Genomic DNA, 12,513 nt, shown 5'->3' with positions numbered 1-12,513 from the left:
TAACTAAGGTGTATATATCATGAGTGAAAGTGCATATAATGTGGTTTTGTAATTTACATAGTTTGTAAATTTTTGTAATTTGTAAAAATGTGTATAAGGAATTTCATTCCGGCTTAATTAAATCACAAGCTTAAATGGCCTGTCAAGTTACTTCCTTGAGTAGCAACCCCTTTCTTCTAAATCTTTCATTCGGGCAGCATACCTGTTGAACATCTTCTGTTGCAAGTTTATTTGTTAAAAGATGTATCAGTGGAAAAAATTCATCATGACTGTTTTAAAACAAGTACTGGTTGTAAACTCACAAAAGCATAAGAATTTTAATACAGAAGGATTTCATCCTTTAATCACCAACATTCTTTTTAATCTGTATACTCGATGTTGCCATGTTTATTCACTTCTGGAGGGAATCATCTCGAACTTTTTCAAACCTTTCACATGTGCTACCTAGATGGAGATTACAAAACTGTTTATCCCAAGGAACTTTATTCTGTCATAAGGAATAACCTCGATGCTTATTATCATATTTTTTAAGGAGCCGGACTTTTCTGAAGATCAAGAAGAAAAGAAAAAAGATTCCAAAAAATCCAAAGCAAACTTGCTTGAAAGGAGGTCAACAAGAACAAGGAAATGTATAAGTTACAGGTATGAAATGTGTGGAAATGTCTACAGTGAAAGAGGATTTATTTTGCAAGTACACAGCATGATCCAGAAGTATATGCTTTTCCTATCATGCTGATTATTAGCAGTTGTATATATATATTTCTTGCCTTCTATTTTTAGTCATATAATTTTTTTTCTTTTTTTTTTTTTTGAGACTGAGTCTCGCTCTTGTTGCCCAGGCTGAAGTGCAATGGCACGATCTCAGCTCACTGCAACCTCCACCTCCCGGGTTCAAGTGATTCCCCTGCCTCAGCCTCCCAAGTAGCTGGGATTACAGGTGCCCACCACCACGCCCGGGTAATTTCTTTTGTATTTTTCATAGAGACGGGTTTCACCATGTTGGCCAGGCTGATCTCGAACGCCTGACCTCAGGTGATTTGCCCTCCTCAGCCTCCCAAAGTGCTGAGATTATAGCCGTGAGCTACCACGCCCGGCCTAGTCATAGAATTTTAGAGCAGAGTGATCTTTTCCAAATGTAAATCTGTTCGTGTCATCCTCTTTTGCTTTAATATAGTTTGTCAGATTTCCATAGCTCTTGGGATAAGGATTGTTCCTTTTTTTTTTTTTTTTCCCAAGATGGAGTCTTGCATTGCCACCAGTCTGGAGTACAGTGGCGCCATCTCCACTCACTGCAACCTCCACCTCTCGGGTTCAAGCAATTCTCGTGCCTCAGCCTCCCAAGTAGCTGGGACTACAGGCACCCGCCACCACGCCCAGCTAAATTTTGTATTTTTAGTAGAGATGAGGTTTCACCATGTTGGCCAGGATGGTCTCAATCTCTTGACCTTGTAATCCACCTGCTTCAGCCTCCCAAAGTGCTGGGATTACAGGCGTGAGCCACCACACCTGGCCAAGCATTGATACTTTTAACACGGCCAGTAAGGCACTGCATAGTCTCATCTCTACTTCCCTCTCCAACTCTGTCTTATCACATTCTCCCTTACACTGTCTGCATTTGCTGCATCTCCTTTTAGTCCATTTGTACATACTGTTTACCTGCACTTTCCTTTTCAGTTTTAGCTTGTTAACCTCCTCTATGTGAAATCCCCCCATTATATGCCTTCATAGCAACCAGTTCTTTTCCCTGAAAGCACTTACAATTGTAATGAGTGTGGTTGTGATGACTTACTAACATTTTTCATCATCACTAGATTGTTAGCGTGAAGGTAAGGACTATGTCTCTTTTACATGGACTTGTGTCCCCTATACCTAGCATAGTGCTGACAGATAATTAATGCTTCATTAGTACCTAGTGAAAGAATCAGTAAATATTACCTGGTTTACCTTTTAACACCAAAGACACCAGAAAAGGAAATTTTTCCATGGTCATTGTTAGTAGCTAATCCTAGAAACCATATCTTCTAAAACCCTATCTTCCAGCCTAGTGTTCTTTCCACTAAATCATGCTGTCTTATTCAAATAATAAATAAATTATATGTTAGTTATTTTAGATCATTTTTCAGCCTACAGCTTCTAAAATCTGGGATAACACCAAAGCAGTTTTTTAACTTGAATAACTGGAAATGGAAAAGGAAAACAGTGGATTTTATAAAACTCTTAACTTTGAACTTGCTTCTTATTTATAAACTTACATCAGTAGTCATGGAGGAATTTGCCTCTATTGTTAGTGTTAAAACTTTATAAAAATATGGTAGAATCAGTGAGGGTAAAATCTCATATACACGGGAATAGTGCCCATCCTAGTCTTTAAAAAAACACTTCAAAAAATAAAAAGTATTCTTCTATATGTATGAAGTCAAAGCTGACAGATGGAAAGTGCAAATGTAAAGTCAGTTCTGCTGCAACATAACATGTATTTTTAAAAATCACCATGCTGTGCAAAATTATACAGGAAAAACCTTAGGGATTATGGAAAATATGGGGTTAGAGACATACATTAAAGACTTCATTGGCAATGCATTAAAAAAGATAGGAATATACTAAAAATGAGAGCACCATTTGACATATGTTAAATAAGTAAGAAATACATAAATACTACATTAACTATGGCGTTTTATACTGAGAAAAGACCTGAAGCTTGTCTGTGGAAGCAGAGAATTGCAGTTTGTAAATTATGATGTGGTGGCAGAAGGAGGTTTATCTGAAATCAGAAAAGTGTAACATCACATGCAAAAGGCTATAGTTTATAACACATAGTGAACTGATGTTACTGGTAGATGTCTTGGGTATGTGTGTTTTGTATATTGCTGTGCAACTCAGTTCAGCTAGGTGCAGTTTTCTGCGTTCACCTAGCGTTTCTCACAAATGAAATTGCACATAAATTGGCTGGGCATGGTGGCTTACACTTGAAATCCCAGTACTTTGGGAAACTGAGGCAGGAGGATCATTTCAGTCCAGAAGTTCAAGACCATCCTGGGCATCATAGACTCTGTAAGAGAGAGGATGGCGGGGAGGAGGGAAGGAAAGGAAGGGAAGAAAGAAGGGGAGGAAGGAAATTGCACATAAGCATGTACGAATGAAATACGTATCATGTTTGAGTTGTTTTGTAATATGTCAGTCATTTTGGAACTAGGTAGAGTATAAAATAAATGCATTACATAATACATTTTATACGAAAAAACATAGTTTACCCTAAATTCCTATTTTACTCGTATATAATTTTAGAGCTTAAAGGGATAATCTGTGTTAATCCACCATCACAGATGAGACAACCAAGACCAAGGGAATATAGATACATGGAGTGTTGTGTTCAGAAATCTTTTATCTGATTATCTTTTATCTGCATCTGGGATATAAATCAAGACTGTTTAGTTGCATTAAAAATGACTTAGATTATCATTAAGGCAAGAGTGGAATGTTTCATTCTTTCTGAAATAGTTTCAGATACCTGAAGTTCTGATGGTCTTTGATTTTAGCAAACAAATTTCTCAGTAAGAAAGTAGTCACTCAAAGAAATAGGTTATTATGCGACCTTACAGCTGCACCCTATCCTCAGGACAAATGCTGTTTTCAGTTAACTTTGCATCTGGCATCTGGCTTTATCTGTATCTGCTATTCTACCCTAATGAATGGATGTGCTGAGTTTTACTTTCTCAGAACTTAAGAAAAATCCGCACTACAGCTACCAGAATGTTTCTCAAAATATGCAGTTGTGAAAAATTGGAAATAAACTGTTTTGACTAAATATGGTACATGTGTAAGATGAGATACTATGCAGCCAGTAAAAATTACATTGTAAAAGAAGAGCTCTCCATCTGAAATTTATGAGTCCTTTGAAATTATATATTCTAACTATGAAGGCCGGATATTTAGTTTTTAGAGATGGGGTCTTGTTATGTTGCCTAGACTGGACTCCCAACTCGTGGGCTCAAGCCATCCAGCTGCCTCAGACACCCAAGTAGTTGGGACTATGGACTCAAGCCATCCTACTGGCTTGACCTCCCAAGTAGCTGGGACTATGGGTTTATACAACCACTCCCAGCCTCCAGCTTTTAGTCTTTTTTTCTTTTTTTGAGACAGGGTTTCACTCTGTCGCACAGACTGGAGTGCAGTGGCATGATCACAGCTCACTGCAGCCTGGAACACCTATGCACAAGCAGTCCTATTGCCTCAGCTTCCCAAAGTGCTAGGACTACAGGCACACATCACCATACCTGGCTAATGTTTTTAATTTTTAATTTTTGTAGATAACAGGGTCTCACCATATAGCCCAGACTGGTCTCAACCTCCTGGGCTCAAGTTATACTCCTGCCTCAGCCTGCCAAGAGTGCTGAGCCACTGCACCCAGCCCCAGCTTTTAGTTTTGATGCAGTTGTTAATCCATTGTGTGCTCGTAATCTCACCCTCTTCAATATAATATACTCTGGTGATGGAAGTGTTCTATTTCTTTGATGTCTGATGTGGCCGTAGCCATATGTGACTATTAAATACTTGAATTATATCTAGTGAGGAACAGAATTTTAAATTTTAATGAATTTAAATATAAATAGCCACACATGGCTAGTAATTACCATTTTTAGCATAGTTTTAAACAAGTTACTTCATAACTTGTTTTGAGATTTGGCTGAGCCCTGAAGTAAAAGGCATTTTATATGTGAAGAAATCTTAGGAATCCTTTAGTCTTGATCCTTTTCTTTAAGTCAAGGTAAACAGCTTCAAGAAGTACTTTTACCTAGTTCTAAAATTTTAACCTTTCATGTATGAATTTTAGTAATAATATAATTTTCAATAGCAGTAATAATATAGCCCTATTATTGGGACTTTTTTTTTTTTTTTTGAGACAGGGTCTCACTCTGTCCCCCAGGCTGGAGTGCAATGGTGCAATCTTGGCTTACTGCATCCCCTGCCTCTTGGGCTCAAGCAATCCTCTTGTCTCGGCCCCTCAAGTAGCTGGAACTACAGGCACACACCAGCTAATTTTTTGTATTCTTTATAGAGACGGGGGTTCACCATGTTGCCCAGGCTGGTCTTGAACTCCTGGTCTCAAGTGATCTACCTGCCTTGGCCTCCCAGAGTGTTGAAATTACAGATGTAAACCACTGTGCCTAGACATATTATTAGGACTTAATAGCATTTATGGAACTGTAATTTTATTTTACTTACTTTGCCATGTGATTTGTATAATTAGGAGTTGGCAAATTATGGCCTGTGGGCCCAATTCAGCTCACTTCTAGTTTTTGTACAACGTGACCTCAAAGTGGTTTTTATAAATGCTTCAAAAAAAGGATCAAAAGAAAAATAATATCCTGTGAAAATTATATGGAAATTACCTATAATTCAAATTTTAATGCTTATAAAGTTTTATTGAAACACATTTGTATCATTTACTTACATGTTGTCTGTAGCTGCTTTGCACTACAGTAGCAGAGTTGAGTAGTTACAACAGAGACTGCATTGTCTGAAAAGCCTAAAATATTTATTATCTGGCCCTTTATAAAAATTTTTGCTGACATTGTCTCAGTCCAATTTGACTGCTATCACAAAGTAACCGTAAACTGGATAACCTCTAATCAACAGAAATTTATTTCTCACGGTTCTAGAAGCTAGGGAGTCCAAGGTCAAGGCACTGGCAGGTATGGTGTCTGGTGAGGGCCTGCTTTCTGGTTCATAGATGGCACCTTCTAGGGTGTTCTTAATCACAGAAGGGATGAGGGGACTCTTTAGGGTAGACCTAATGCCTAGTGAAGGCCTTCTCCTTCATAGATGGCCATCTTCACTGTAACCCCATATGGTGGAAGAAACAAAGGGTCTCTCTCTGGCTTCTTTTATATGGGCACTAATCTTATACATGAGGGGCTCTGCCAAAGACCCCACCTCCTAATACCATCACCTTGAGATTTATTATTTCAACATGTGAATTTTGAGGGGACATAAACAATCAGACAGTAAGAGACATCTGCTAAAGGTATTCTTTAAAAATAAAAGGCCGCTGGGTGCGGTGACCCACGCCTGTAATCCCAGCACTTGGATCACGAGGTCAAGAGATGCAGACCATTCTGGCCAAATGGTGAAACCCTGTCTCTACTAAAAGTACAAAAATTAGCTAGGTGTGGTGGCACATGCCTGTAGTCGCAGGTACTCGGGAGGCAGAGGTTGCAATGAACCGAGATGGTGCCACTGCACTCCAGCCTGGCGACAGAACAAGACTCCATCTCAAAAATAAATAAATAAATAAAAATAATTAAACAAAAAAAAAAAAAGCCAGGACAGGCTGTAATGTGATCATTGTATATATTTTAGATTTGATGAGTTTGATGAAGCAATTGATGAAGCTATTGAAGATGATATCAAAGAGGCCGATGGAGGAGGTATGTGTTTGTCATTCTCTCTTCTTCATAGAACTCTGCCAAGAAGTTCATTCAGGTGCCAAATTAGGGCAGTGAGCATATTTTTTTATTCTCTTTCCCAGTGTGTATTATGATTAGTACTGATGTTAGTTGTCTCAGATTTAGAGTAATTTTTGGACACGATGTCAGTGTATAGACTCAGATCTTATTAATTACTTTTAAAGCAGTTTTGTTTTACAACCTGATATAAAACATTGATGTTCCTACATAGGTTAAAAAATTTACTTCTGATTCCATATAGAAAACTGAGGAAACTTTTGTGTTGTCTTTGAGACTACGAAGTCTCAACAATTATGGATAATCAGAACCAAAATAATTTAAACCAAAATTTAAGTTAACCTATTAAAAATTGGTTTCTTAGTTTCATAGTCTTTAGTAAGTGGCATTAAAATAGAAGAACTTGAAGGTAATTTAATTAAAGCACTATTAGCCAATGCTCCAATATGGAACATTCTGGTTTCTACTTAGTTATTATGAAAACTCTGGAAAAGATTGATAAGTAGGTCGTTTAAGGCTTTTCCAGAAATGTTTGTCTTGTTTACATCTTTGCTGCTGAATTCTCACTTTTTCTGTCCTGCAAACACTGTTTTTAAAAACTCTATTGGCCTCTTTCTAAAGCCTTGTCCAAAAGACAGCTTTCAAGAAGAGATTCTTGAGTGACTGCTCATAGGTATGAGGTTTCTTTTTTGGGTGATGAAAATGTTCTGGAGTGAGTTAGTGGTGATGGTTGCACAGCTTTGTGACTATACTGAAAACCTCTGAATCGCACACTTTAAGAGGGTGAATATTATGGTGTGTGAATTATATAAAAATTTAAAAAACAAGAGGTTCCCTACGTAGTAAACTTCTATTCAGTAGGATAAACGAATGCTAAAACTCTGAGACCTCTGTCAGCTGAAGTCATGAGAAAACTGCGTATTTGTAGGAAGAAAATAAAGAAATGAAGAGCTACTAAGCATGAATAAGGACTGTCTCTAGAAATTAAAGGGAAGCTTTTAATAAACACATATTTTTCTCTCCCTGAACTTCCCTCCTCCAAACTCAGGAGTTGGCCGAGGAAAAGATATCTCCACCATCACAGGTCATCGTGGGAAAGACATCTCTACTATTTTGGATGAAGAAAGAAAAGAAAATAAACGACCCCAGAGGGCAGCTGCTGCTCGAAGGAAGAAACGCCGGCGGTTAAACGATCTGGACAGTGACAGCAACCTGGATGAAGAAGAGAGCGAGGACGAATTCAAGATCAGTGATGGGTGCGTGGTCTCCCATTAGACCCCAATCCCTAGATACCAGCAGGAACAGGACTGGGCTAGCAGAGAGGCTTGCCCGTGCCGTGATGAGGGTTTTCTTCTTCATGTCCATAGACTGGATCTGTTTATTTTCAGGATATTTAAAGCAGATTCGAGAATACTAATTTTGGCCCGTTTTTAAAATTTAGAACAGAAAATAGATTTATGGTTGTTTAACATTCAAAATTATATTTAAATTTTACTGACTACAATTAAACTTTGATTTGTCAAGAGCTTTCTCTGTACCTCTGTGCCACCTTCTGCCAGGTCTGTGAGGGGTTTCCAGTCCTATGCGAAAAATAAATAAGTAATTAGATATTATCCTCTCATGACTCATAGGAGTTGGACTTGGGACAGGTAATCCAGTATAGAAGATCAAGAAAGGCTTCTTTGCAGAGTTGAAATTGAAACAATATTGCTGAGTTTCAGGAAACAAGCATATAAACCACAAAAAAAAAGTCGTTCTGCGTAACTGCTACTAAAATACAGGGAAAGATAAATTAGGGTACAGAGGAAAGTTGGCTTAAAAGTAAAGCTTGATCTTAAATTTGAAGAATAAATATTTGGAATCAACAAGTGTGGGACTAAAAGCAGGATAAGATAAAGGTATTATAAGCATAGAAGTTTTATGTCCAAGACAGCAAGCCATAAAATGTCATGGAATGTTTGGGAAACTCCTGTTGGCTCAGGATAGCCGGAATAAGGGGATGAAGTAGAGAGTGCCCTGCTGGAGATGTGGCGAAGTGATAAAAAGAACCAGATTAGGGAGTGTTTTATTAGTCATGCATAAGTGTTTTGACTTATCTTGAAAATTATACAAAACCAGTGAAGGGTTTTAAACACAAAATTAATATGAGATTTATGCTTCAGAAAGATTCATCCTGGCATTCATTTGGAGAATAGATTGAGGGGAAATGAGACCAGATATTAGAGAAACTATTTATGGAGTTGCTTTTGTAGTTTAGGTGAGTATGAAAAGCTGAAAACAGAAGAGATCAGGTTTGAGAGATTATCTTTTAAGAGGTAGACTCTAGAGAAATTAGTAATTGATTAGATATGATCAATGAAAAGGGGAAAGTTAGGATATATACCACGTTTCTGGTTGGAGTTACTGGATGAGTGATGACGCCAAATACCAGGCCAGGGAACAGAAGAGAGAAGTAGATTGGGAAATAATGAATTCACTTTTGAATATGTTGAATTTAACATGGGGGACATCTCAAGAGGTCAAACCAGTACAGAAATCAACATTAATTCATCTTTACAACCCCTCCTAAGAGGATGGGGGGCAAAACATTTTCCCCATTTTATAAATAGGGCATTTGATACAATTATCTGGATATGTTGCACTATACTTAATGATTCACTGGGCTCACTAGAATTTGAACTTAGTACTCTTAAAAAATGGGTTCACTCTTCTAAATACTATTGTATTTTATCTGATTTCTCTTGGACAGATCTCAAGATGAATTTGTTGTGTCTGATGAAAACCCAGATGAAAGTGAAGAAGATCCACCATCTAATGATGACAGTGACACTGACTTTTGTAGCCGTAGACTGAGGCGACACCCCTCTCGGCCAATGAGGCAGAGCAGGCGTTTGCGAAGAAAGACCCCAAAGAAAAAGTATTCCGATGATGATGAAGAGGAGGAATCTGAGGAGAATAGTAGAGACTCTGGTAAAAATAATCTGTATCCATATGATACCTCAGCTCAACAAATTCTTTTTTTTTTTTTTTCTTGTTGCTCATGCTGGAGTGCAATGGCACCATCTCGGCTCACCGCAACCTCTACGTCCCGGGTTCAAGCGATTCTCCTGCCTCAGCTTCCCAAGTAGCTGGGATTACAGGCATGCACACCATGACCGGCTAATTTTGTATTTAGAAATGGAGTTTCTCCATGTTGGCCAGGCTGGTCTCAAACTCCCGACCTCAGGTGATCTGCCCACCTCGGCCTCCCAAAGTGCTGGGATTATAGGCACGAGCCAGCACACTGGCCAGCTCAACAAATTCTTACGACTTCTGGAGTTAAGAGTTCTTAAAATTCTGTTCCTAAGACTTATTTCTGACTAAATTTTTCTCATAGAAAGCACATCTGAGAAAATACGTACAGATTGATATGTTAACTTTATATCAGATGCCTAGTAGGATTGTGATGACTCCTTGGTGTCAAATGTTTCCATGCCTAAACCTTCACCTTCATAGGGTTTCTTGGAAATCATTTTCAATAAACCGTGAACATTTCCATCGATGCCCAGCTGTTGAAGAGAGAAGAATATAAGTTAACTCACATTTAGACCACAGTCAGTGTTGAGTAGTTTTTACAGGTTAACAGTAGTTGGTGTTGTTATAGAGTATGCTTATCCTTATTAAGTGAGTAAATAGAGGCTCAACCACTAAAAGAAATGCGTGCTCATCTTACTGGAGCACGCGTTTACTTACTGGATAGGTGTCATCTTACTGGAGAAGAACTATAGATATGAGTGTCAGACTCTGGCCATCTTTGTGGGGGTTTTTTGGTTTTATTTATCTTCTTTCCTAAACTGTCTAAATAAGTGATGATAATATCATGCCGCTTTATCAGTGATTATTTCTTAAGAACAAGGACATTTTCTTACATAACCACAGTGCAGTTACCAAATTCAGATATTTTAACATTGATATAATGCTATTACCTAATTAACAGTACACATTCAAATTTTTATCAAGTATCTCTGTATTATTCTTTATATCTTTTTATTTTCCTAACCCAGGATCCATTCCAGGGCTACGTGTTTATTCACATCTCTTTAGTCTCTATTAATCTGGAATGTTCCTCAAATTTTGTCTCATCGATCTTGATATTTTTAAAGAGTACATACTAGTTGTTTTGTAAGATGTTTCTCAGTTTGGATTTCTTTTGTTTCCTTGTAATAAGATTCAGATTACGCATTTATAGCAGGAATAGCACAGAGAATGTTGCATCTTCTGAGTCTCTTTATTATTTTTCCTTATAATTAATAAGTAATTTGTGGGAATTTGAGACTATTTAAATATCCTGTTCCTTATATTTCACCTACTAGTTTTAGTTTCTGTGGATAATTCTAACTCTGTCATGTCTGTTATATTTATTTATTGTTGTTTTGTAAGAAAGAACATTTCCCTTCTCCTCCGTATGTTTATTTATTTATGTCAATGTATACTCATGGATTCTTATTCTGATCAGTGGATATACTACATTCCCATCACTATTTAGGCTCCATTTGTCTGAAATTTGGCCAATGAGAACCACTTCGACCTATTGGCAAGCTATTTTGAAATGTTTGAAATCCATGAAAGAATAACAAGCTTGAATGTAGTACTTTGGTGGAATTTAACATTCTGAAAAACAGCGGTGACATAATGCAATAGCCTCACTCTGGTTTATTGATCAGAGATGACAAGAACAATGCTATTTAGCAGTGCTTTGCAAGTTTAGGTCTGTGTACTTTATTTAGCAGATTTGTATTCTTTATGGAGAAAAGTCAAAAATCTAACTTGAGTTCTATATTTATGTAGAACAGATTCATGAGTTTTCTTTGGTTAGAGGGCTTAACCTCTGCAATACATTATGACTATAGCCACATGTAGAACAGCAGATTATCAGGAGGCAGATTTGTGGTAGCCGTCTACCAAGAAGAGCAGTCATGGCAACTGTGTACCTGACCAGGTAGCTGTAGGTCAGTTGCAATAAGGACTATTTCTAAAAATATATAAAACATTTAGGCCGGGCGCGGTGGCTCACACCTGTAATCCCAGCAATTTGGGAGGCCGAGGCAGGCAGACCACTTGAGGTCAGGAGTTCAAGACCAGCCTGGCCAACATGGCAAAACCCCATCTCTACTAAAAATATAAAAATTAGCTGGGTGTGGTAGTGGGTACCTGTAGTCCCAGCTACTTGGGAGGCTGAGGCAGGAGAATTGCTTGAACCTGGGAGGTGGAGGTTGCAGTGAGCCAAGATCACGCCACTACACTCTAGCCTGGGCGACATAGTGAGACTCTGTCTCAAAAACAAACAAAAAAGGATAAAACATTTTCTAATCTTGAGGATTCACTGCTAAGAGTATACATTGTGAGGTTTGGCATTAAAAACCCCCACAGATTGACTCATTCCTTTTTTTTTTTTTTTTTTTTTTTTTTTAAGTGAGACTTAAAGGCCAGGCATGTTATAATCTCAACGCTTTGGTAGGTAGCCAGGCGTAGTAGTGCGTGCCTGTGATCCTAGCTCTAGCTACTGGGGCGGCTGAGGCCAGAGGCTCTCTTGAGCCCGGGAGGTTGAAGCTGTAGTCAGCTGCGTTCATGCCACTGCACTCCAGCCTGTGTGACAGTGAGATACTCTCTCAAATAAAATGAGACTTACAAAAGACTGTTCACTTAAAAATATTTATGACTGAACTCTGCTTAGTAGCTTTTCATTTTTATAACCTAAGCTACATTTCTACTTAATAGACTTAAATTTTGTACTTTTTTCTTCCTTTTTTTTAAAATAGAAAGTGACTTCAGTGATGATTTTAGTGATGATTTTGTAGAAACTCGGCGAAGGCGGTCAAGGAGAAATCAGAAAAGACAAATTAACTACAAAGAAGACTCGGAAAGTGACGGTTCCCAGAAGAGTTTACGACGTGGTAAAGAAATAAGGCGAGTTCACAAGCGAAGACTTTCCAGCTCAGAGAGTGAAGGTAAGGCATAGGTCTCCTACGTGTAGAAGTTTGGACAAGGCAAAATAGACATTATAAAGTGA

At 38.0% G+C, this 12,513-nt stretch overlaps 1 protein-coding gene across 6 annotated transcripts in view; it reads left to right on the top strand.

The window, feature by feature from the left end:
* RSF1 (remodeling and spacing factor 1) overlaps nucleotides 1-12,513 on the top strand; it is a 158,420-nt gene that overhangs the window by 134,072 nt on the left and 11,835 nt on the right. For all 6 annotated transcript variants that reach the window (XR_012423556.1, XM_005579173.5, XM_065528764.2 and 3 more), the window contains 5 exons: nucleotides 533-642; nucleotides 6,361-6,428; nucleotides 7,513-7,720; nucleotides 9,214-9,434; nucleotides 12,263-12,451. Coding sequence is in view for 5 of the 6 variants with exons in the window: in XM_005579173.5 (XP_005579230.3) it covers nucleotides 533-642; nucleotides 6,361-6,428; nucleotides 7,513-7,720; nucleotides 9,214-9,434; nucleotides 12,263-12,451 (796 nt within the window). In the remaining variant the exon portion in view is untranslated. The remainder of the gene's footprint in view (nucleotides 1-532; nucleotides 643-6,360; nucleotides 6,429-7,512; nucleotides 7,721-9,213; nucleotides 9,435-12,262; nucleotides 12,452-12,513) is intronic.

Source organism: Macaca fascicularis, chromosome 14, assembly GCF_037993035.2.
Source record: "Macaca fascicularis isolate 582-1 chromosome 14, T2T-MFA8v1.1".
NCBI classification, from domain to species: Eukaryota; Metazoa; Chordata; class Mammalia; order Primates; family Cercopithecidae; genus Macaca; species Macaca fascicularis.
This window is presented reverse-complemented; position numbering and strand designations above follow the sequence as displayed.